Below are 23985 nucleotides of genomic sequence, written 5' to 3'. Positions count from 1 at the left end.
AGAAGGAAATGTTGGAGATGTTATATTTTCTAAGCATATTTTCTCTAATACTTTGGGTTTCTTAGATTGTTTTTCTATGAAGCCATCTACTCCCCACCTACCACATGGCTGCTTAGAAGTAAAACGCCTTTCTCACTTCTCCAAGTCCTTCCTCTAGGCAGCTGCAGAGATTGACTCTAATAAAATTGTTCCCATGCTTTTCCTGAGTCCTTTCTTAAATTATTTTATTAGTAGGACTAAGAATCTTGAAAAAGGGCCCATTTCCCTAGTAACACATGGCACCATAGGGGAGGTTCCCCAACATTTTCAGTGGCAGAAATTTGTATGTATTTGGCTTCTTCCTAAAACAGTTCTTGCCTAGCAAGGGCTAGATGGTGAGGTATTTAGTAAATCCAATTCTTCTATTCTTAGGCAGACATTAGCTATAGCTGTGCTCTCTCTCTCTCTCTCTCTCTCTCTCTCTCTCTCTCTCTCTCTCTCTCTCTCTCTCCTTTGTGATCTACTATATGTGTTCATTTCATAAGGCAAAACATATAGAGATAAGCCACTGTGAGTTTCATTCCAGGCTCGACATTTCTGTGGGTATGGGATAAATCTACCTAAGATCAGGAAGGTAGTCAATTTGTTAGAATGATAAAATTAAGCTTCTATAACCAAATATAAGCAAATCAACATAGTCTTCATTGTCTTTTTTAATTTATTTTTTATTTTTATTAAATTTATTTTTATCGTGGTGCGGCTCATCGATAGCCCCTGCACTTGAAAGACAGAGACAGGAAACTCAAGAGTTCAAGGTCACCCTTGGCCGTATATCAAGGTCAGGCCTGCCTGAGGTAAGACCCTGTCTCAGAAAGAATGTGTTAATAAAGCTCAAAGCAGGAAAGACAAAGGGTGGTGACTGGGGTGGGAGGCTATATACTCACAGAGAGCTGTCACATGATCTGGACTGCAGAGGAGGAGGGAAAAATCACAAAGGAATGCACAGTTAATTCTATGAACACATTCTGGTGTTCCAGTGGGGACAGAGAAACATGGACTAAAAATGGAAGCCAGTTCCAGACTAGGAAAGATACTGTGAACAGCAAGTTGAACAGGAATTTGTTGTTCATTGTATTGACAATGAGACAATTTTTGAAATAGTATAGTCAGACATTGCTTTGCCAGCATTTCAAACTAGCATATGAACCCACTGATACTGTAAAGTTGTGCTTGCAGAGGAATAGTATCTCCTGATCAAGAAATCTGTTTTAATGTGAGCAAACTATAAGTTTCTCTGGGGGACTAAAAGACACCTTGATATGAAGAAGAAAAGAAATGGAAACTAGAACTCTTAGCAAAAGAAAGAATTGGAAGACTAATCAACTTTAAACAAGCAAAGCCAGTAGCTGGGATCTTGTTGCAAAACAAAAGTGTGATGTGATGGGTTTATTTGTGAATATCCTGCCTATTCTCTCACTTTGTATTACATAAGGCAGTTTGTTTGGATATGACCTTCGCTATGCAGACTTCATGGTCCAACTAGGTCATAATTTATTAAGTAAGAAATCAGTATCCATTATTTTTTATGTCTGAGGTTGTAAAGTATATTGAGCTTTATTTTTACTTACTTCCTACTTTTTCCTAGGCTTTAGATAAATGTTTTCACGAAAAATTGAGAAATATCAGAGTAGATGATCCCAGACTTCTTGTAACATAAGCAGACAACTTTTGTCCTTGCATCCTCTCCTAAGTCAGTTTCAAACGTTCTCACAACAAAATGTGTTGCATAAATAATAATAATAAAAAAAACAGCCAGAAAGCAAGAGACTTAGAACCTTGGTAGAGGCCCATGAAGTCTTCATTTTTATCTTCTGCTTTTGGGGCTTCCTGCATTCCACATTTTCAAAGTCTGGAAAGTGAAGATCTAGATAGACTACAATCCCTGCAATGAATGTATTGAACCCACCAGTTGTCAGAGGCTTACCTATACTCAGTTCTGTCTCTCTCTCTCTCTCTCTCTCTCTCTCTCTCTCTCTCTCTCTCTCTCTCTCTCTCTCTCTCTCCCCTTCCTCCCTCCCCCCCTCCTCCCTCTCTCTTGTTCTCCCTCCTTCCCTCTCTCCCTTCCTCCTCCCAGAAGCTTGAGCGGTAGAATGGGATATATATGTTATGTTTCTCCTATGTTTATTCATGTAAAGCATCTGGTAAATGAATTTCCTCATGTAACTTTTCTAAGTTCCTGTAACCAAGTTTCCCAAACTGGAGGGTTGGAGAGGATGTTCCACAAACACAAATGTATTTTTTCTATTACATTTCTGGATGCCAAAATTGCAAAATGTAAGTAGGGCTCATTCTTTCTGAAAACTGTAAGGAAGACTCTGTTGTGGGCTTTCCCCCTTGCTCAAGAGAGTCCTGGGGACTCTCTTAGGTCCAAGATACATGTGGCAAAATGACAACTGGACATTGAAACATTGTCAGAGAAGCTCACAACATAAGTTTTTGTTTGAACTAAGAAAAGAAGCTTGTGTATTGATCATTTGGTCACTGGGGAACCATAATCTTATAAGGAAAACAGGAGACAAGATATTCATGCTGATGATTTTATTGATGCTTTGAACTTGAGGAAAGGAAGGGGCAAGTGTTTTACTCTTCTGAAAGTTCTTCATCATTTTCTGAAACAAAGAGACAGACTTCAGAAGTCAAATAGTTCTAAATATGGCATGTGCCTGATACTTCACCACCCAGTAGTCTCATTAAAATGCATTATATTGCTGGATGTGGTGGCCTGTGCCTGTGACCCTAACACTCAGGAGGCTAAAGTGAGAAGATCAGTTAATGAGAGACCAACTTGGACTGCACAGTGAATTCCAACCAGCCTGGGCTACAAAGTGAAGCCCTGTCTCAAAACACATACATTGAGAGAGAATAGGAATAGGAACTGGCTAGGAGAGGAGAAGAGAAGGAAGAAGGAAGAGAAGGAGAGATGATAAGAGAGAGAGAACTTGGGGACACACTAAACTAATCTGATGAGAGAAATTCTGACAGGGTGGAAGGGACACTTGCTGCTGTCAGAAGGAAGAGGGCCTTTCTGTGTGTAGATGTGAGGTGGGGAGAACTATGGCACGAACACATCTGGGAAAGAGTGTTAGAGAGAAAGAAAAGATGTAAAGCTCTGATAAATGAGAAAAACTGTGGAACTTAAAGAGAAATTTACTAAATGATAGAGTGTAATTAGTCTCCAGGGGATCATCGAAGGACATCTCTAGCTGATTCTCCTTTCACTGGTCACCAGGACTGCTGTTGTACTGACCTTTCTGGTTTCTCTTGCCACCTTTTCCAGAACGTGTTTTCTGGCCACCTTTTGCATTCTGGCCTTTTCCGCCTTTCTGGCCACGACTTCCTTGACCACCTCTTCCTTGTGGACTTCTACCCTGACGATCCTGACCTCTCAAGCTGCCACCATCAGAGCCTCGACTACCGCCTCCGCCTTTCCCTTTGTTGAGCTTCTCTTTCCCTCTTTTGAGGACATCCTTAGCCGACTTGCCAAGCTGACCTACTTGTTCTTCAAATTGGCTCTTCATTTCTTGTATTCCTGCACGGAAATTACCAACTTTTTTGGGAGAGAGAACACACATTCAGAAAAAGATCAAAAACATAAAAAGAATCACCATGAGCTTAACAAGATAATCGTAGACTCTATCATTGGCTTGATTTAGTGAGAAGTTCTTATACTGGAGTAGACGGTATTAGGTAGTGGCCAAGTCTAATACTTAGAAGAAAAGGGTGGCCAGGTGGTGGAGACGCATGCCTTTAATCCCAGCACTCGGGAGGCAGAGCCAGGTGGATCTCTGTGAGTTCGAGACCAGCCTGGTCTACAGAGCAAGTTCCAGGACAGGCACCAAAACTACACAGAGAAACCCTGTCTCAAAAAAACAAAAAAAAAAGGGGGGGGAGAAGAAAAGGTTCAGGGAGATCTTGTCTAAATGTGTATAATTACTTATTGAAAACACTTTACTTCTTTGTCCCAATTTACTCTCCTCTCTTTTAATACACCTGCCATTATTATATAGTGCCATCTATTCAGAACTTGAACTTGGCATGTTACATATGAAATTACCCATATTCCAACATGTTTCTCAGTGGCTGAGAGAAATCATAATATAAAGATGTTGTTACACAACATGTCTGTTGCTATAAGGATGGGTAGAAAATCAATTTGCTGCTCATAATATCTTTCACACTCTGATGCTAACTCACATTTTCAGCTCTTCATATTTACTTCAACTGTATGGCTTTTTAACACTCTAAGACTAATGACTGTGTATATAGGCTATAGCACAAGCATAGATTTAGCTGTGGGTTATACCATCTCTTGTATGAGGTCTTGCCTTTCCTCCTGTGCTGTGAAATCTATAATTTTCTATGCCCACTTTCCTAACAGTGATCCTGGTTATGCCCAAGCTTCACTATCTAATAGATTCTGGGTACCTCGAGGATACTAACCATGCCCTATTTAGCTATTAAACCCTTGGTGGTGACAAAAATGACATGCCATGATGAGGGCAAGTGTAATTTTTATTGAATTAGCATTGGAGGGAATAATATAAGTAATCAAAACATGTCTTTCAGGAACCCCTAGCTAGGTGTGCCATCACAAGGGCAGCCAAGGCAGGGAAAAAGGGCAGAAGAAAGAATGACCCCACACTGAACATCACAAAGCTGAGTCCAAAGCAAACAATGTTTTTTTCCTCTTTTTTCTTGTCTTTCTCATTTTGTTGGTGTTACTATTGTTATTCTGATTTTTTTTTAATTTTTGAACCCATTACAATGTGGAACTAAGAACTAAATAGTAGAATAATGGAGAGAGGAAATTTTTAAAGTTTAGGGATAACTTTTTTTAATCTAAAAATTTGGCCAAATTTTGTACTAGACTAGTAATTCAGAAGTTGCTAGATGTAATTCATAATAATACTCAATAACTTAATTGAAGCTGAAATATCTCACCTGATTCATGGAAGTTTCCCCCCTCAGGAGATTCTGTGAAGAAAGAACAGTACACACACACACACACACACACACACACACACACACACACACACACAAATAATGAAGTTTAAAATGGAATTTCAAACTGAGTGGAAAGATTATTAACAAGTCAGGAAGCATCCTCAAGCTTTTTGTTTCCTTGTTTGCTGTCATGGGATTGAACCCAGTCTCGAACAATAGGCAAGTGCTCTATCATTTACCCAATTTCCTTTATTTTTCACTTTGAAGCCGGGTCTTGCTAAATTGTCTGGGCTAGATTTGAACACACTCTGTAGCCCAGTTAGACATTAGACCTGTGAACCATCCTCTTCCATCTTCTCAGTAAGGAATACAGGCCTGTGCCTTCAGGTCCGGCTCTAAGGAGTTTTTTTTTTTTTTAACAACAAAACTTGTTCATTAATTCATTTTATTTGATTCTGCCATTTCTTTGATGGGATATTTACTGATTGAATAACCATAATATTTAAGCAACTTACCTAATATATTCACTATTCAATTGAGTTATATGTTGTACTATCTGGTGCTGTGTCAACTTGACACAACCTAGCGTCATCTGAGAGGAATAAACCTCAGTTGAGAAAATGCCTCCAGAAGAACCTGCTATAGGCAGGCAGGCTTGCAGGGCATTTTGTTAATTAGTGACTGGTTGGGAAGGGGTCATCCCATTGTGAGTAGTACACCCCTGGACATGTGGTCATGTGGTATATAAGAAAGCAGGCTGAGCAAGTCTTAAGGAGTAAGACAGTAAGCCATGCTCTTCCTTGGCCTCCACATTGCCTCACGCCCCTAAGTTCTTGCCCTGCTTGATTTCCTGCTCTAACTTCCCTCTGTGATGGACTGTCACATGGAAGCATAAGTGAAACAAACCCTTTCCTCTGCACGTGCCTTTTGATCAAGGTATTTTATCAGCAATAGAAACCCTTGTAAATGAAAGAGGTTTGTGTCACTCCATTGTTAGCCGTCATCTGTAGAACTATTTAGAGAAAAGGATTTGCAAATAAAGTGTGCATGTGTTCTGTTAATATTCAGACACTATTTCACTGACACAAAAGACATGATGTGAAAGGCTGGCTCATGTTTAACACTATGACTGAAGACTACTAAAACATTGGGGAGTTTCTACTCTTTTGCTTTTTGAGACTTCCTAAACCATTTTTTAGAACTTCTAAATGACAAAAAAATGTAAGCAAAAATCAAAGTATGACACATTCTGAAGGAAAATGAAGTATAACCTTAAATAGAGACTTACCTCTCTCTTGAAGAGAATTTTCATCATCTAGGATTTTAAAAGAAAAATATAATAAACTTAAGGTTTGAGTTACTAGATTATTACTGTGTGCTTGTATAAATCAAGAAAATATAAATATAAAAAGGAAATAACTAAGAGACTGCTAGTGAAATTAAGATATATATTATATACAAAACAAATGAATATGTGGTTTAACTACAGTGAACCATCATTTCCCAAAGTAGCACCCTAGTCCCCATTATGGACTGAACAAGGAGTAAAGAAGAAATCAAGCAACCAACTGAATTACTTCCTTTGCAGTTCACCACATGCTTGGTGATGTGATTTCCTGAAGATACAACTTGAGAATCAAACCATCCGTGGCCATGTGACTCACTGTCTACATTAGCAAGACTTTACTACCCACAAACCTTTTTTCCCAGAAGAAAAGCTTTTCAAACAAGGATTAATTATTTTAGGAAATTATTCAAAACCCTTTTAATCAAACAAAAGTCTGTTCAATTCTCTAAAGCCATAAGTGTTTATTCTCCCTGACTTCTTTCTTGGATCCTCATCATATCACAAATTATATATTTTACCCAATCTTAATTAACAAAGACCTCATTCCACCAACCAGACCCCAGAGCCTTATTTTTTAAATGCTCCAATTTTGCCTCTTGCATTTAACCATGGAATTAAAGGAAAATGGTACTTTCTTTCATCATATTAACAAAAAAGTCATTTTTGTTCACCAGCAGATTGTTTTGATGGTATCTTGAGGTACCCAAATTTTGCTAACCTTCTAAGATATATTTTCATTCAGAAGTTTCTCATATTTTGATAAACAAATGTTCTAATTGGAGCCCTGTACTTCACTAAACTGTAATGCTTTGCATGGGAAGCAAGTAAATCTGGAAAACAGTAGAGGAACCAATTAATCAAACTTTTATTAACCATAAAGATTTAATAAAAATTCTCAATATTTCTAAATGTTCAGGCACTTGTTGGAAAGGAAATAAAATATCCAGGTGAATTATAAGAATTTCACCTTATTCACACAGAGAGTGAGTGTGTAAAATCTATGCATGTTCAGACAGTAAATGCCACACTGTAAAGATGCTGTCTTAGAATATACACCCAGATATTCAGACACATATCTTTGCCATCAGTGAAAAATGATGACTCTCCTTGTATTGGTCTACTCTCTAGATATTAACTAATTGCTTATAAGGAGCAGCCCAGATCTACCCTTTTCCATGAATTTCAATCCCATTTCTTCTCTTACCTTCATCAGCCCTCTGAGCTGAGGTCAGAGCCAGCAGAGCCATAGAGAGCAGAACCAGAAACATCCTGGAGGTAGCCATGGTGTCTCTCTATCTCTATCTCTATCTCTCTCTCTCTCTCTTGATGCTGGAAGAACTTAAGCACAGCCTTTATAAGACCCAGGGAAACAATGTCACCTTGAAGACCATGGGTTGGGCACTTCCCACCCATATCTAATTTGTTACTTGAGCCCCAGCCAGATTAGCTGGATTATATTAAAGAACAGGTTGTGTTCTTCAAAGAAAAACCAATCATTTCTTCAGGTTATTTGAAACAATGGCTCATTCTCCTTGTTTATTAATTTCTAAGTGTTACTAATTGTCATCCACATTTAATATTACACCTAGAACTGTGCTTCTCTGTTTTATTACAGGATCTAACACTGTTCTGACATTCAGTGACTTCAAGATAGTTTCCTATCAAATGCGCCAAGAGAATCATAAGGAAAACAGACTCTAAAAGCAAAAGAAAAACACAATCACAAGAAGAAAACATGGATCAAGAAAACCTAGGATAAGTTATCTTCCATGGCTTGGAAAAAAAAAATCAAGAATAGTTGCCAATAAAAAAGCAATCCCAACATGTAAACATTTCAAAGACAATAATTACTTAGAGTTGAGATCATGAATTTAATGTATTATCAAATCAAAACACAAAATAATCAGAATAATGACTAGGTTGGAAAACAACATCCTGTAAGGATCACTGAGTGAACTAAAGATGTTCAGCTTGGAAAGAGAAGATTGCAATTAGGTACCCCTGTCATCCTAAGTGATATAACAAAGAGCAATCTTGTTTGAGTCCTTCTGGAAGGTGGAACTATCAGCTAAGAAAAGAAGGACATTTTTGTTGGTAATGTAAAAAAATTCCATAGAATTATTGAAATTACCTTACAAAATTTTAATTCATTTTAAAATTGTCTTAATATTTTTAAATATCTCAGAAGAGTATAAATAAATTTATTAAAATTATTGATATTTTAAATAATAAATTTGAATTTTCCATTAAAATGAGCTATGGGGCAGTTTCATGCGTAGACACATCTGATAGTTAACTTTGCTGTTTATCTGGCCATTATGTCATTCCTTCCTCTCAAGAAAATGTGCTCTCTCCTTGGCTCTTTTTCCTAAGAAAGATGTCATGGCCTTTTCATGATATCCTTAAAATATACCCTCAAATATACTATTTTAATCTTTCTTTCTTTTTAGGATCCTTCATCTTTTTTCTTTCGTTTCACTTCCAAACTTAATTTTTACATCTATGCTTCCTTCTTTTGTTTTTATTCACCATATAAAGTACTTAATAGATAATATATAGAACAATAAACAGACTAATCAATAAGAGATAAATGTCATAGGGATGAATGGATAGATAGCTGAAAAGTGATAGCTAGATAATAGATAGAAATAGATGATAGATAGATAGATGATAGATAGATAGATAGATAGATAGATAGATAGATAGATAGATAGATTATATAATAGGCAGATAAATGGATATATGGATAAATACATTATAATACATACAATACACTTAATGTGCAACAAGATGTTTTATTTATTGTGTACAGGTACTAACTCACTTGATCTTTATACTTTAACTTTTAAAATATTTAATATATTTATCATGTTTATGCAAAATTTAATCTTATATATAGAGAAACTTGGTTTGTATTTGCATATACTCTTCAAAATTTTGTTCTTGGGATTGGTAGATGCCTTTGGGAATTAAAAGCCCCTCAATCCCAGTGTTTGTGAGCCTGGTATGTGTGCTGGGAACTAAACTCATGTCCTCTGGAAAAGCAGCAAGCACTCTTAAACTCCGAGCCATCTCTTCCTGATCGCAAAACTAATTCCCATACCAGCCTTGTACAGTAGGACATCTTGTTGATGAACAAAAGTAATTGTTTAAAATGATGGTGGTTAGAAATGTAGCAAAATGCATGCATTTCATTGATTCATCGGTGTTCCAACTTTGACCCTATTGATGCCAGTCATTTCTATCAGTTCAGCTCTCAAAACTATAGTGACCATTTATGCAGTTGGCTGATTGTCAAGTGTAATGCAAAACTTCATACCAGCTGCTTCAATGACTAGGTATTGAGAGAATAAGATTCACAGCCATGGCTTTTTATTTCACAGACCAGTCACTACACTAGCCTTTCTGAGTTAGATATATGCATGAGGCAGATTCATGGGCTGTTATGGAAAAACTTTAATAGTCCCTCATTAGTTAATACTAAGCATTGATTTCAGAATTCTGAAATTATGATTTCAAAATGGTTTCTGTATAGAGCTCATGGAGCCTTCTGTGAGGGAGGGACAGGATTAGATGGTTTCTCTTTAAGAAATACCTTATGGAATCATAATAGGCAAGACTAGCCTTCTCCCTCAGTGTAACGGGGGTAGGAAAAGTCAAACAAGGACAGCAAGAGACAGAGAAGGCCAGTAATTGAGACTTGGGCCTATAATCTCAATGCTGAGGTGCAGAGACAGGCAAATTGGAAGTTCCAGACCAGCCTGGGATACCTGATAAGACCCTGTCTCAGAAAGCAAAACCAGAGTGAAAGAGACAGGACAGATAATAGAAAGGAAGAAAGGAGAGGAAGAGAGAAGAGAAAAGAGGAGAGGAGAGGAGAGGAGAGGAGAGGAGAGGAGAGGAGAGGAGAGGAGAGGAGAGGAGAGGAGAGGAGAGGAGAGGAGAGGAGAGGAGAGGAGAGGAGAGGAGAGGAGCAAATTGGTAGCTCTCTTAAGTCTGCAACAGAAAGTGACTGAGAGAGTGAGATGCTGAAGACAGGCATCTGCCGAGGATCTCCTAAAAGGTACATTTAAGTCTGGATTTGCGTTTAGCTATGAACTCCAAGTAAGAGGCAGCTGCTTTGGGATTTGTTGAACAAAACTGGCATTGAACTCTCTTTATTAAATTCTTGGGGGGAAGGTGGACCATCCTCCTCAAGGAAGTATTCTGGCTAACAACAAGAATGTGGGAACTTATTGCTCATTCTTTATACCCTTTGGGATTAGACTCAAAGTCATCCCCTCATCACAAAAGCCTGTTTTAAGTAATCTGAACCATCAATACAATGGAACATAATTCAGTCATCAAAAATAATTCAGAACATTACAAATACATAAGGATATCCAAACTAAGTAATGATTAACTAAAAATAAGCACTAGAATTATCTCACTTTTATATGAAAAAAAAGCTTTCCTTCTGTCTATCCGTGCAGCTATTTCTCTGTTGTCTGTCTAGCTAGCTTCTTTCATTACCTTGTTATAAACATTTATGTCATGGATAAATATAAATTATATATAATATATACACATTTATATCCATATCAGACACTGGTATTAGAAAATATGTGAAATTATAGACAAATTATTATTTATTGGGTTTTTTGTAATTGAGATTGTAGATGTAAGTTGGACTTTTCTTATTCTTCTATATTGTTTAAATTTTTATAATGATAACTTCCTACATTTTAAAAAGTGCCAATAAAAATGAAGGTTCTTGTCAGCACACTCTGACCTGACACACTCAGAGGACTATGCTGAAATTTTCCCCAGCTTCAACTTCCTCCTTTATCCTTTGCTTCTTCCTGCTTAGATTTTGGCCTTTGACAGTGACCTTAGTTTTTAGCAATGACCTTTAACCTGAAGCTTGCTCCAGTCAACAATTGGCACACTCCTTTTCATTATCTAACAATTAATGTGTCTCAAGCCTTAATTCTATTTTCCCTATGAAGGTACACCCTTCACTATAATTCCTTAATTACAGACCTTCCTTCCAAGTATTACGATTTCACCCAGAATTGTTCCGAATTACTGGAACTTATGGGTTTGTTTCAGTTCTTGTGCCTAACATTGAGAACGATGACATTTTCTGATTAACTCTTCATGAACCTGGTTTATATGAACAAAGTATTGTGTCTTCAGAGTTATTCAATTATTAACCTAACTCTTGAAAAACTTGCAAAGCAGGTACAATTATCATACTAATGTTCTTAAGTAAATAAATTGGGGTGTAGATTCTATTTGTCTGGGAAGTTTTGGAGATGAGATTTTACTTGGTAAATTTTTAATTTATCTTATGTATAGTGGTGTTTTGTCTGCATGTGTGTCTGTACACCACATTCATGTAGTTGAAGACCTAAGGTTCCCACTAGATCTTCAGTGCCATTGGATCCCTGGAACTGGAGTTACAGATGATTAATCGCCATACGGGTGCTGGGGACTGAATCTGGGTCCTCTGCAAAAGCAACAAATGCTTGTAACTTCTGAGCCATCTCCACAGCTTCTTGCCTTGGTCTTTTTAATTTTGGCAAAATTTGTGAGTTTACCCCCTACATTATGCCATGTACCATTATTTGTTTATCTTTATTTTGTCATTCTTCATTTTAATTTGTTACAGTCTTGATTTCCTTGTGAATTTCTCAAATGGACTAGCAATTTTTGGTCATTGTTCTTGGAACACAGAACATTTACAGAAGGGAATTTTTTCCTTGTGTTTGATATCCACTTTTGAATCAATTGTTTCTAGTTTCTGAGATTGATAAAAAATATTTTGTAAGAAATACCATTTTTCTGATGCTCAGGGCAAGCAACACCATAACCATCTAAACTTTAGATTCTAAAGTCATATAGTACATGACTTGATGAGAAATACAGGGCCATGAAAATCAGTGCCAAATGGGAGGCAACAAGAAGCAAAATGCAAAATATATCTGAATCACAGATCAAATGTTTATGTCAGGTCAGCAGCCCCCTTAGAGTGCTAATTTTTTTAAAATACATATTATTCCCATTTTTTATTTCTTAAAGATTCACTTATTTATGTTTGTTTATCTGATGGGATATTTTCCTAATAATTAAATTGAATATGAATTAAATTCTCTATGAAAAATAAATTGAATGACAGAATTAATTAATGAAAAGAAAAAAATGTTTTACCATACGATGGCTGCAAAAAAATAAAACATGTTTAGATTTATGTACACATCAAGTTTGAAAAAAAGAAGAATGGAAAGACATATTTCATACAAATGCAACCAAAGAGACAGGTGACATGTGAAGTCATGAAACAAGTCTAAGCAAGTCTGAGAAGACTGATTTCTATGCAACAACAAAGCAGAAGGAAAGTGGGAAAATTTACAAAATCACAGACATTTAATAACCCGCCTTTGAACAAGGTGGGTCAAAAAAAGAACTTAGATGACATCTTGATTCAGGAAAAGCATACAAATAAGAAACCTTCATGATAAACATTTAAATCTTAAGAAGGAAAAGGTGCTATGGGCTATCCACCAGAGAAGACTACGTGGACACATGTTTAGGCCAACAGGAAATCTTTATTAGTTGGCTGACAGCTACGTGGGATGCTCGAGATCCCAGTGTAGCCCCAAGCCTTTCTCAGGGGCTTTGAAGCACAATAACCATGTCCTGAGTTGACATACTTCAGTTAATAAGAACAGTTAGCCAGACACTGAACTACAGAAGCCAAAAAGCAAGGTTAGTACATTTAGAGACTTCCTCGGAATGACAGACTCCGATGAATTAGGTCTTTGTTTTCATTTTGGCAGATGATGCTGTCTATGTGCTGAGTTTTATGGCCTGAATGGTATTTCCAGCATGGAGCCAGTTTGCTAAGGTCTGGGGGCCTGTTACAGAAAAGACTTAATCTCTGTACACTTCAAACATCCAGGAAAAACAGGAAAAAAATCCTAAATTACTGAAGACAAAAATAATCATCAAAACAAAAGTTCCTAAAACAGAAAATGAGAAAATATAAACACAGTAGAAAATGCAATAAAACTAAGAGCTGCTTTTCCCAAAAGAAATAAGCAAAGTGGACAAACTTTAACATGACTAAAGAAAGCCAGAGAATACAAGGAAAACAAGATTTTGCAATTGATGTCACAGAAATAAAAATTATGCGAAATAATTAGGAAGATTTACCAATAGATTGGAGAGAAGGAAACATTTTTTTTTTAATTCTTAGAAGCATATACACAGGGCTGGAATTATAACTCAGTGCAGAGTGCTTGTGTCCATACACAAGGCCCTGGGTGAAAGCAGTCTGGGGCACACTACTGTTTCTCACCAGGTTGTGGGAAGAACCTTTTTCTGACAGTCCAACTATGAGATGCACCTGCCTTGCTTGAAAGTCAGTGTGATGGAGCCCAGCAATTTCTTCACAGCCACAAACTTTTATAGCCCTGAGTATACTCAGGCCGTTACACAATGTCAAATCTGTTGAGTTCATGCAGAAAAGACTGTAGCAGGAAGCACTTGGATGAGAGATAAACATCAATTGCAAACCAGTGCCCACATATATGTTGTCATTATCCACAGTGTCACTCACGCCCTGACCATCACTACCCTCATACCACTGTGCACCAAAGCGACTAATGGTGGCTGTGAGTGCAGGTCTTCACCCATCACCTAGAGCAGTTGTGATGTGCTCTGCAGGTAGCAAGGAGCTCCACCAGTCAGTTGCAGTCACATACACCTGTACTCCCAGCCCTGAAAGGCTGAAGCAGGAGGCTCATGAATTCTAGCTCAACCTGCATGACATAGTAAGACCCTATTTCAAAACTTCCAAAAACAGCGAAGTCTTGTGACAGAACTATCATCAGAGCTACTAAAAAGGCTAAGGCAGGAAGATCATAAACTACAGGACAGCCTAGGTGACAGCATGAGTGCAAGGCCACGTTGGTTAACTCAGGAAAACTTTGACTCAAAATAAGAATAAATAAATGAATAAATCTGGGGAGCGGCTTACTGGATGAAATGCTTGCTGTGCAAGCATAATAACTGGAATTCAGATCTTCAGAACTCACATAAAACAGTGTGGAAGACACCTGTATTTCTAGCAGTCAGGAGACAGAGCCATGGGATTGCCAGGGCAGAATGGCTAGCTAAACCAGACAGAATTATTGAGCTCTGAGTTCAGCAAGAGGTTCTGCCTCAGTAAATAAACTGGAAAGTAATCAAGGAAGACACTTGATGTGTAACTTCAGGCCTCAAAAACACAACTGCACATACATGTGAAAATAAATAGAGAAAGAAAGAGAGAGAGAAAGAGAGAGGGGGGATGAAGGAAGGAATGAAGGAAGGAAGGAAGGAAGGAAGGAAGGAAGGAAGGAAGGAAGGAAGGAAGGAAGGAAGGAAGGAAAGAAGGAAGGAAGGAAGGAAGGAAGGAAGAAAATGGTGAGAATACCTCTGTAGTAGAGCACTTGCCTAGCATGTATTAGACTCTGAGTTCAAATCCCAGTACTAGCGGTGGGGGGAGAATTTCTTTTCCTCTTCAGCCTCTGTTGATGTGCCCTCTTCTGAGGAACCTTGGTGGGATAGGAGAGGATTGGGTAGGAGGTGTAGCCCATACAATCACCACTTATGGCTTATCCATTTTCTTAGGAATACCCACAGCTCATGTTAGCATTAACCATGAAAATAGCCCAGCCTCATCTGTTCACGTGGTGAGTGGCTGGGACTCACAGTATGCAGGCAGGAGCTTCACAACAAATACAGTACATCTATACAGCTGGACTTGATACAAAGATTTTGAAGAAACATCTTAATATGAAGGGAAGATTTATTGTAGAATGGAATTCTGTATGTCTTTAAGACAAAATATCAGTTCAAAAACCTCATGAATAAAACAGTGTAAGTCTCCTCTGCACATGAAATAATTTGTGTGCTCAAGGAGGACACAGGCAATAACCCTTCATTGCCTGTAAGTCGTGTAGAAACACTTCCCATCATGCATGCAGGGATGCTGGAGATCCATCTCTCCAGGAATCCTCAGACTCGCTGAGCCCTCCCTTGCGCCATACACACCCAGTGCTCACAGGGTTCCTTGTTCAGTGTCAGGAGTGCTGTGTGACTAGACAGCACGCAGTCCAAGATTCAGATGGCTGTTTAGAAGAAAGTGGATAGGAATCATTTCTGCCGGGCGTTTACCCACCAAACCCACAGTTCCCCGGAGTTTTCTTGAGTGTGAGCAGCAGGAAATACTAGATAGAAGGATGTAGATTGTGGAGATAAACAGAGAGAAAATAAAGGATAGCCTCGAGAGGGCCTGGAACCTATTCCAACAAGCCCCGACTGTCTCTGCCCCAGGGTATTTATAGAGATGCTAAGGGGTGGAGCAAAAAAACCTCCCACCAGCACAGCCAAGTGCAGACCATCTCAGACACCTGCACTCAGGCCCGTGGTCCTAAACATCCTCTATGCTGACCTGCGGGGTAAAGCCACGAGGACCCCCCACTCCACACAACCAGAGCCAGCTTTCTCTCCAGACTCCAGAAACTCCAGCTGAGGGAGCTCTGAAAATTTGTGTGACCCCAACCTCAGAACCTATTTGGGAAGACAGGAGCGAAAGTCTTTTCGGCAGTAGTGTGTCAAGGGTGTGGCTCAGTGCCAGAGCACCTGCTTGCATATGCGAGGGATTATATATGTAGGGTTTGAGTCACAGCACAAATATATAAATAAATGATGTCTGCCTGGCTTGACCCTGGAGGCGGATGCTAGAAGCTGAGCATATCCAAACAGTGGGAACAGGCCATAGGGCTTAGGCACAAAAGGAGCTTTCCAGCTGGCCATCAACCTTTTTCCCTTCTAGAAACAGGCTTGTCCCAACTCTCTGTCCAGAAGGCCATCAGGTTTCGTGGGGAAAGAAGTAGACAGGGCTAAAGTCATCCAGGCCAGAGAGGGACCCTTGACATTGCATTACCAAGTATGAAAAGTGCTGTTGGGCTACATAGTTTCCTTCCAGCAGAAACTTTTCAGAATACAAGCTCTTCATCTTGGGAGAGTGTCTTCATGCTTAAGAAGAGAAAACAGTTTGAAGCCACCCAGGTATACACAGCAAGTTCCATGCCAGCCATGATACATAGTGAGACACTGTTTCAAAAAGGAAAGAAGAAAGAAAGGAAGGAGGAGAGGGAGGGAGAGAGGGAGGGAGGGAGGGAGGGAGGGAGGGAGGACACACCTGCTTCTGAGCATGCTCAGTTCATGAACCATGTTTATTCTACATGCCTAAAAGCTTTGCCTGGTTCCTCAGAAGTTCAGGAAAACATTCTAGCTGCAGCAAAAGAGATAGGACACTCTGAAGGTGTTCGGGAAGAAACTGCTTCCTAGCCATAGCAGGTGTTGAGGGAAGGTGCCTGTGCTTTGGAGCAATCACAGACACACGGCAAGGGGCCTGCCTAAACCGCTCCGAGAGTCACCTAAGGGTTGTTCAGGGGCGGGTGTGTGTGTGTATGTGTGTGTGTGATGAGTGTGTGTGTGATGAGTGTGTGTGTGATGAGTGTGTGTGTGATGAGTGTGTGTGAGAGAGAGAGATGAGTGTGTGTGTGATGAGTGTGTGTGTGTGATGAGTGTGTGTGATGAGTGTGTGTGTGTGATGAGTGTGTGTGTGTGATGAGTGTGTGTGTGTGATGAGTGTGTGTGTGAGTGTGTGTGTGTGTATGGCGTGGTGTGTATGTATGTGGTATGTACATGTGTGTGGTGTGGGATGTGTGATATATGTGTGTAAGTGTGGTGTATATATGTATGTGTATGTGGTATGTATATGTGTGTGCTGTGGTATGTGTCATATACATGAGTGTGGTATGTGTGTATAGTGTTTTGTATGTGGTGTGTGTGTGTGTGTGTGTGAGAGAGAGAGAGAGAGAGAGAGAGAGAGAGAGAGAGAGAGAGAGAGAGAGAGAGAGAGAGAGAGAGATCTTGCCTGGTGTAAAGGCCAGAGACTGATATCCAGATGTCATCGCTCCAACTGTATTTTTAATACAGGGTCTCTCTGTGAACATGCCACTCTCCATTTTGTCCAGATTGGCTGGCCACTGGGATTAAAGCTGAATGCTAGCATGTCTGGCTTTTTCCATGAGTGTGAGGTCCACACTCCTGCTGCCAGTGGTTTCCTCCATACATACCTCTCCTGTGTAGCCAGTTGTCCAGAAATTATTTTGGCAGCGGCTTCCTGTGCACCTTAAATTCAAGGGCAATGTATCAGGTTCCTGGGGAGGAAATGTGACAGCATTTACACCTTTTCCCCCCCAAAAAGAGTTGTTTCTTTCATCCCTAAAATCCTCTGCTGAGTTTCCCACCTTGGCATAGGTAGCAGCACTGGTTTGACCCTGGTTTTCAGACTCTCCATTTATAGATCCTGTTCAGGGCATCTAGGACTGGAGACTCTCAGGGGAACTGATCTGGTCACATCTGGTGTACTGCATAAGCTGGAGTGTCATTATAGCATGTTCTACAGAAAGCATATATCTCTGGATTTGACAATGGAATTCTCCAAGAGGACTTTGAATTCTTGGCAGACATTCACCTGCAAAATCATGGTAACCTCCACACTCATGTCTTCTGCCCTAAATTCTAGTGAATTTCTGGAATTAAAGTAGCAGCAAGCATCACTCACTATCTGATTGAAATCCTCTTGTTATTCCTGTGAACTGAATGGTGTGGGCTTCAGCAAACACAAGGCTGGGCCTTAGGCCATCAAACTCAGAGATGAACGGATATGATGGACTGAGATTTCCCGGATATTTGAAAGCGTCAGGCTTCCAAAGCATTCTAAGGTAAGGGCAAGGGCAAAGAAATCAATCTGAGATCTGAATTTAGGAGACTAATGGCAGTGCTTATTGGCATGCCGTTGCCATGGAAAGCCTACTTTTGAGAAGTTTGACAGACGTGCGGTGGTCAGCCCAAGTCAGGGTAAAATGAAGGAGCTTATTTTTGATGTCTTTTATTTTAGCTGAAGTTATTTGGGTTTGTTTTCTTCCCTACCATAAGCATTACTAAATCAAAATTTATAGTTGCAGTCATATAAATACCATCATTTCTACAGTTCACTTTCTCTCAGCCTTGCCCACCAGGCTGGCTGGACCACTCCTGTGCCACCTCACAGCGGCACAGGACTGACTGTCTTTGCTACCCTTGTCTCCTGCTGCTTGCTGTTCTGTTTGCCTGCTTGTATTTGCATTGCAGCTCCCTTTGGAATGTGGTGTCTGATGAACAAGACTTAGGAAAACAGCCCCAAGAGACCTTAAAAGCAGTATCACTTCTGAAACAGCTGTTTAGATTTTCTCTGTGTGTACACGTGCGCGTGCACTCTGGTGTGACTGTGGGCACATCCCTGTGATAGACAGCACTTGTATGTCCATGAGGACAACCTCAGGTGTCAGTCTTTGCCTTCTGGCTTGTTTCAAATAGGGTCACTTTCCTCTTTTCCTGCAGTGTACACCAGGCTACCTGGCTTGAGAGCTTCCAGGATTCTCCTGACTCTCTCTGTTCACCCCACATGAACACAGAGTTCATAGGCACTGTGCCTGTATTTGATATTTTATATGACTTCTGGAGATTTGGACTCACAACCACACTTTGCATAAGAAAAGCTTTTAAACCACCAGTCTATCACCCCAGCACCAGATAGGTAGACAGGCAGACAGACAGACAGACAGATAGACAGAGGATAGGTAGGTAGATAGATAGATAGTTAGATAGATAGATAGATAGATAGATAGATAGATAGAGATAGACATATAGATATTAGTATTTAGCAAATCAATGTGTACTTTAAATGATTCTGGCTGCTTTCCAACATTGAAATTATATGAAGAGATTCAAGCCAGACACCGTTCACATTGTAATCGCTGCACTTAATGCCATATCTTACAATGAATGAAACCCTAGACCTGAGAAAGTATGCATGTGCGCACCACTGTTGTTCTTGAAACAATAAGCAAAAACACTTGTTTCCAGTGCTGAATTGGTTTAAGAATGTTGTTTATTTTGTTTACTATACCAGGTCATGAATGGTAGTAATGTAACCACAAACATATGGAAATATCGGGGCTGGGGAGATGGCTCAGTTGGCATGAGGACCTGGCCAAGATCTCCAGTACCTATGTAAAAAGTCAAGCGTAGTGTACACAGGCTGTAATTTCAACCTTAGGGAGGTGGAGACGGGAGATGCCTGGGGCTTGCTGCTAGTCCCTCCAGCCAATCAGTGAGCTCTAGTTTCAGTTGCAGTTCCTGACACTAAATAAAGGTGGAGAAGTGAGTGACATCAACCTCAGTCTTTGTATATGCACACTCAAATGTACATGCACCTACATTCAAAATTACATACAAAATAAAAGGTAGTAAATATTATTAAAGCATAGGAATGTTTTTATTATTTTTATTTATTGTGTGTATGCACATGTGCACATGCACATGTGTTTACAGGTGTGTCCATGGCATGTGTTCCCCTCTCTTGGTTCCATGGCAAGCATTTTACCAATCTGTTGAATCTTAAACGTGTTCCTCATACACAGCATCAAAATGAATAAATTAAGTCATTGGCTCCAACTGATCCCAACTATCCCAGACAACAAACAGTACTGCACTTATCTATCAACCAATATCCATAAATAAATTTTAGAAGGTTTTTTTTCAACCCCTGTATTTGCCGCTTTGGGCAAATGCTTATTAGAACATCCACAATTTAAGATTGTAGCTGTGCATTGGCTTAGATTGTAACAATGAACTACATGGGAATTCCAAGGCAAGCAAGCTTGAGTGTTACATGGCCATCTTAAAGGGTGGCTAAACAAACAAGCTGAGTACAAATAGCACAGCAATCTGAATTTTAAGGGACTCCAAGGTGTATTATTAACTCTGGCTGTGAGGTCCAGAGACAGTTCCAGTCTCTTAGAATGTAGGAAATATTTTCATAATATTGTGTTGCTGCACATAACCACTTAAATAAGAAAACCTACATTAATGTAGGCACATGATCTGAGGACACAGCTCAGTAACAGAATGATGGACTAGCTTCCATGGGTCTCTGCATCCAGCAACGTGCTGTCAATGTGAAAGCAAAAGACAAACTAACTGACTAACTAACAAAAAACAGCTCTCACCTCAAAAAGACATAGTTTAGAGTTTATTCTGGAGCCAAATATGTAAAATAACCATAATAATAATTAATAAATTAATTAATTAAAAATGGCTCTCACCTCAAAGAAAAGATAGCTTATATTTGATCATTTATTCTGGAGCCAAATATGGTCTGGGAACACAGGTTTAGGATACTTTAAATTCCATGTTGCAGTGTGCTAACAGTTTTTTGAAGTTTTTATAGTAATAAAGCAAAGAAAGTCATAATGTAACATGCTTTTCAGATTCATTGGTGGAAGTATCTGGTGGGCAGATTACAGTAAAAGTGGGGAAACCTCTGTCAGGCCCCATGTGTGTCTGGTATCAGTGTTAGCTTTTGGGTGAGTGAAAGCGCATGGCCTGTTCATACATCCCAAAGGTTTCATGTGAGAGTCTCAAATGATATCAGGTCACGCACAGAGGTGAGCAATGAATGGCTCTTAATGGCTCTAAAAATAGTTCAAGATGATTTATTCTGGATCTGCACCATTCCAACCTCTCCACAGTTACTTGTAACTGGAGAGTTTCTCTCCAGCTCCCGCCAAACCCTGGCAGTCCCGCAGCCCACTTACAAACACACAGACTCTTGTATTATTTAAACTGTTTGGCCTAATGGCTCAGGCTTCTTGTTATCTAGTTCTTCTATCTTAAATTAACCCATTTCTATTAGTCTATAAGTTGCCACATGGCTCGTGGCTTACTGGTACCTTACATCTCGCTTGTCATGGTGGCAGCTGGCAGCATCTCTCTGCCTCAGCCTTCCACTTCCCAGAATTCTCCTCTCTCCTTGTCCCGCCTATACTTCCTGTCTGGCTACTGGCCAATCAGTGTTTTATTTATTAACCAATCAGAGCAATACATTTAACATACAGAACACCCCACAGCAGTTAACTGAAGACATACTGAAACAATGTCAATGCTCTTCAGTAGAGGAATATTGGAGTCATTTTTAATATCTGTAATATAAAATCTCAAGCAGCAGTTAAAATGAGGCAGCTTTTTTTAATTGACATGTAATTATCTCAAAGATGTATTATTAAGAAGCTGAAAGTGGAAAACGGTAGCTATATTATGGCACACAGTGTATGATTAAATAAGTATATAAAATAGTATTGTGTATTTATAAATATTCCTACCCAAGAATGTACACAAAAGGTCTTTTTGATAATAAATCAAGTAGACTATAGTGGTACTTCTAGTAAAATTAGGAGAAAATACTTTCCTTTTTTATATAAAAATTTTAAAGATATGTGTAGGACCTAGAGAGATGGCTCAGCAGTTAAAAGCACATACTGCTGCTGCAGAGGACTCATGTTAAGTTCCCAGCATCCATTTCTGGCTCCTCACAATTATCTGTAACTCCAGGTCCAGCAGATATGATGCCCCCTCCTGGCCACTGCACACACACACACACCCACAGACACACACACACACACACACACACACACCCCTAATAAAAATAAATCTTTAAATAATATCAACAAATTTAAAGTATGCTTATATGAAGAATTATTTTCTGGTTTTGTTAAATGAAAAACAAATAATAAATTTTTGAAAATTAATGACTAAATCAAGCAAGTCAAGGTAATGGAAAATAGTCTAATTTAATGAACAGCTAGAGCTATAAAAATCAACCCTTTCTCTAGCGTGGCTCTAAGACTACCCCATGTGTACAGCTAATTGGAAACAAGATTAGCCCATTGCATTCTGTAGGTGCAAGCTCATTTCTTTTCTGTGCTTTAGGAACACGCTATGGATGGACTCAGTAAAACAAGACCAGAACTGTAGCCTTCGAGAAGAGGCAGGTTGAATTAGGACCTTGACCACAGCACAATACTGAGCTGTAGACAAAGGCTGTCCACAAAATTTTAACAATCACAATTTCCTTTGTTTTTTCTTTTGTTTTTTATTTTCTGTTGTCTTATCAAGAAGAATGTGACTTAATTATTACATATTACAATAGATAATTTTATAATTTTAAAAATTTTTTCCCCAGTATAAGAACAAATTAGAATGTATTCCAAGACAAGAAAGTATTCCCACCAGCTTCTCTTTGAATTCAAACAACTTATTATCCATTTGATTCATGTGCCCTCATGCAATTAAATGTTCAGCTTAATTAAGTAATTCATAAATTAATGAGCTTCAAAGTATAGAAAAGGGAATAATTCTTCACACTGAAGGTGACATTACTGGCTCCCAGTGTTCTCACTAATCCATTATTTGCTTTAATTTTAGAAGATTAACAAAGGTCAGTGGCTTGGATTTCTTCCGTTTATTTCCCCAAAAATAAATATTAGAAGATCAAATCAACATAAAACGAAATATTAAAATAACATTGACTTTATCTCGACAGAGAACCTAGACAACACATGTACTCTTAGAATTACATACAGGCATTCCAGTGACCAAACAGAGAACCATGTCTTTTGGAAGTGACCCTGCATCCTCTTAGCTCCTCATCATACAGAAACCCCAGGGACCCCTGCTGGTCTCAAATAATTCCTTCAAGAGAGCAAAGACCATGTGCTTTGCAAAATCTAGTTATTCCTAAATGTACCTAGAATGCTGCTGATTTTATCAACAACCATGGGTAGAGAGATCTATTATGTCTACTACTCAGGGCCTGGCAAGGGCAGAACTGATGGCAGGCTCCCTTTACCTGGTGCTTTCTCGTGCCTTAGATTGTTGAGGTGAATTGAGCATGATAAATTCAACTAAATTCAGCTGTGTTCACCTCTGCCCACTCCTGGAAACACCATAGCCTTCCACAGCACCTTGCAAACATTGGCTTCTGCACACATCTCCTAAGAAAAACACTAGAAAACTTAGATTCCTGCTTTTTTTTGACAGGATGGGATCCTGAAAAGTTGACATGGGTCTTGACTGCCAAGGGACTATACCTCAGGAAGTACTTTAAATTGACACTCACCCAGCTTCCCCTCACATGTAAAAGAAAAAAAAATGTTTCTACACTGCTGGGCTTCAAATTCAGGACTTTGCATATACCTAGAAAGTGGTCTGCCACTGAGCTGTATTTCCAGCCCTTGAATGGGACCTTTTAAGGTCAGTCAACATTCTAGGATAAATGTTGTCTAGGATAAAGAAAACATTCATTTATTTATAGCAATAAACAAAAGTTAATCTTTGCACTGAACTATTTGCTCTCAGACCCTCCACCTGAAGACAGCAATAGCAAAGATCCTAGAAGGATATTATATTTCTTGAGTAAACAGGAAGTACAGAGCAAGCAACTTCTAAAACTATAGAAATGACAAAGACATCCTGCTGCTTGGACAGTCATCCAAGTTTCCTCTGCAATGTTGAGGCATCCACCTTCATCCTACAGACCTAGAGTATCTAGTAGACTTTTCTATGAAGCAGGAATTTTGAAGAACTGTCTTGTCTTAGCAAAGCAGTCTTTTTCCTTTGTGTCTTGCTTGTCCAGTTTATACAGCATAGTGTCAGCAGTAAAGGCAAAG

General features: G+C 39.1%; 1 protein-coding gene across 2 annotated transcripts; it reads right to left on the bottom strand.

Annotated features, from left to right (window-relative positions):
• Nucleotides 1-2562: 2562 nt before the first annotated feature.
• On the bottom strand, nucleotides 2563-7664 carry LOC121828371 (uncharacterized). Of its 2 annotated transcripts, none has more exons than XM_042274686.2 (5): nucleotides 7536-7664; nucleotides 6272-6298; nucleotides 4981-5013; nucleotides 3287-3586; nucleotides 2563-2648 (listed from the first exon to the last, which is right to left on the bottom strand). In XM_042274686.2, exons 1-5 carry the CDS (start codon nucleotides 7612-7614, stop codon nucleotides 2620-2622), a joined length of 468 nt encoding a protein of 155 aa, XP_042130620.1. In that variant the 5' UTR covers nucleotides 7615-7664; the 3' UTR covers nucleotides 2563-2619. The 2 variants fall into 2 exon arrangements, with proteins under 2 accessions (XP_042130620.1, XP_042130621.1); XM_042274687.2 differs by having other exon boundaries at nucleotides 3287-3568.
• Between the last annotated feature and the right edge of the window lie 16321 nt (nucleotides 7665-23985).

Source organism: Peromyscus maniculatus, chromosome 3, assembly GCF_049852395.1.
Source record: "Peromyscus maniculatus bairdii isolate BWxNUB_F1_BW_parent chromosome 3, HU_Pman_BW_mat_3.1, whole genome shotgun sequence".
Taxonomy (NCBI): Eukaryota; Metazoa; Chordata; class Mammalia; order Rodentia; family Cricetidae; genus Peromyscus; species Peromyscus maniculatus.
Note: the sequence above shows the minus strand (reverse complement) of the source record. Positions and strands in the feature narration are given on the sequence as shown.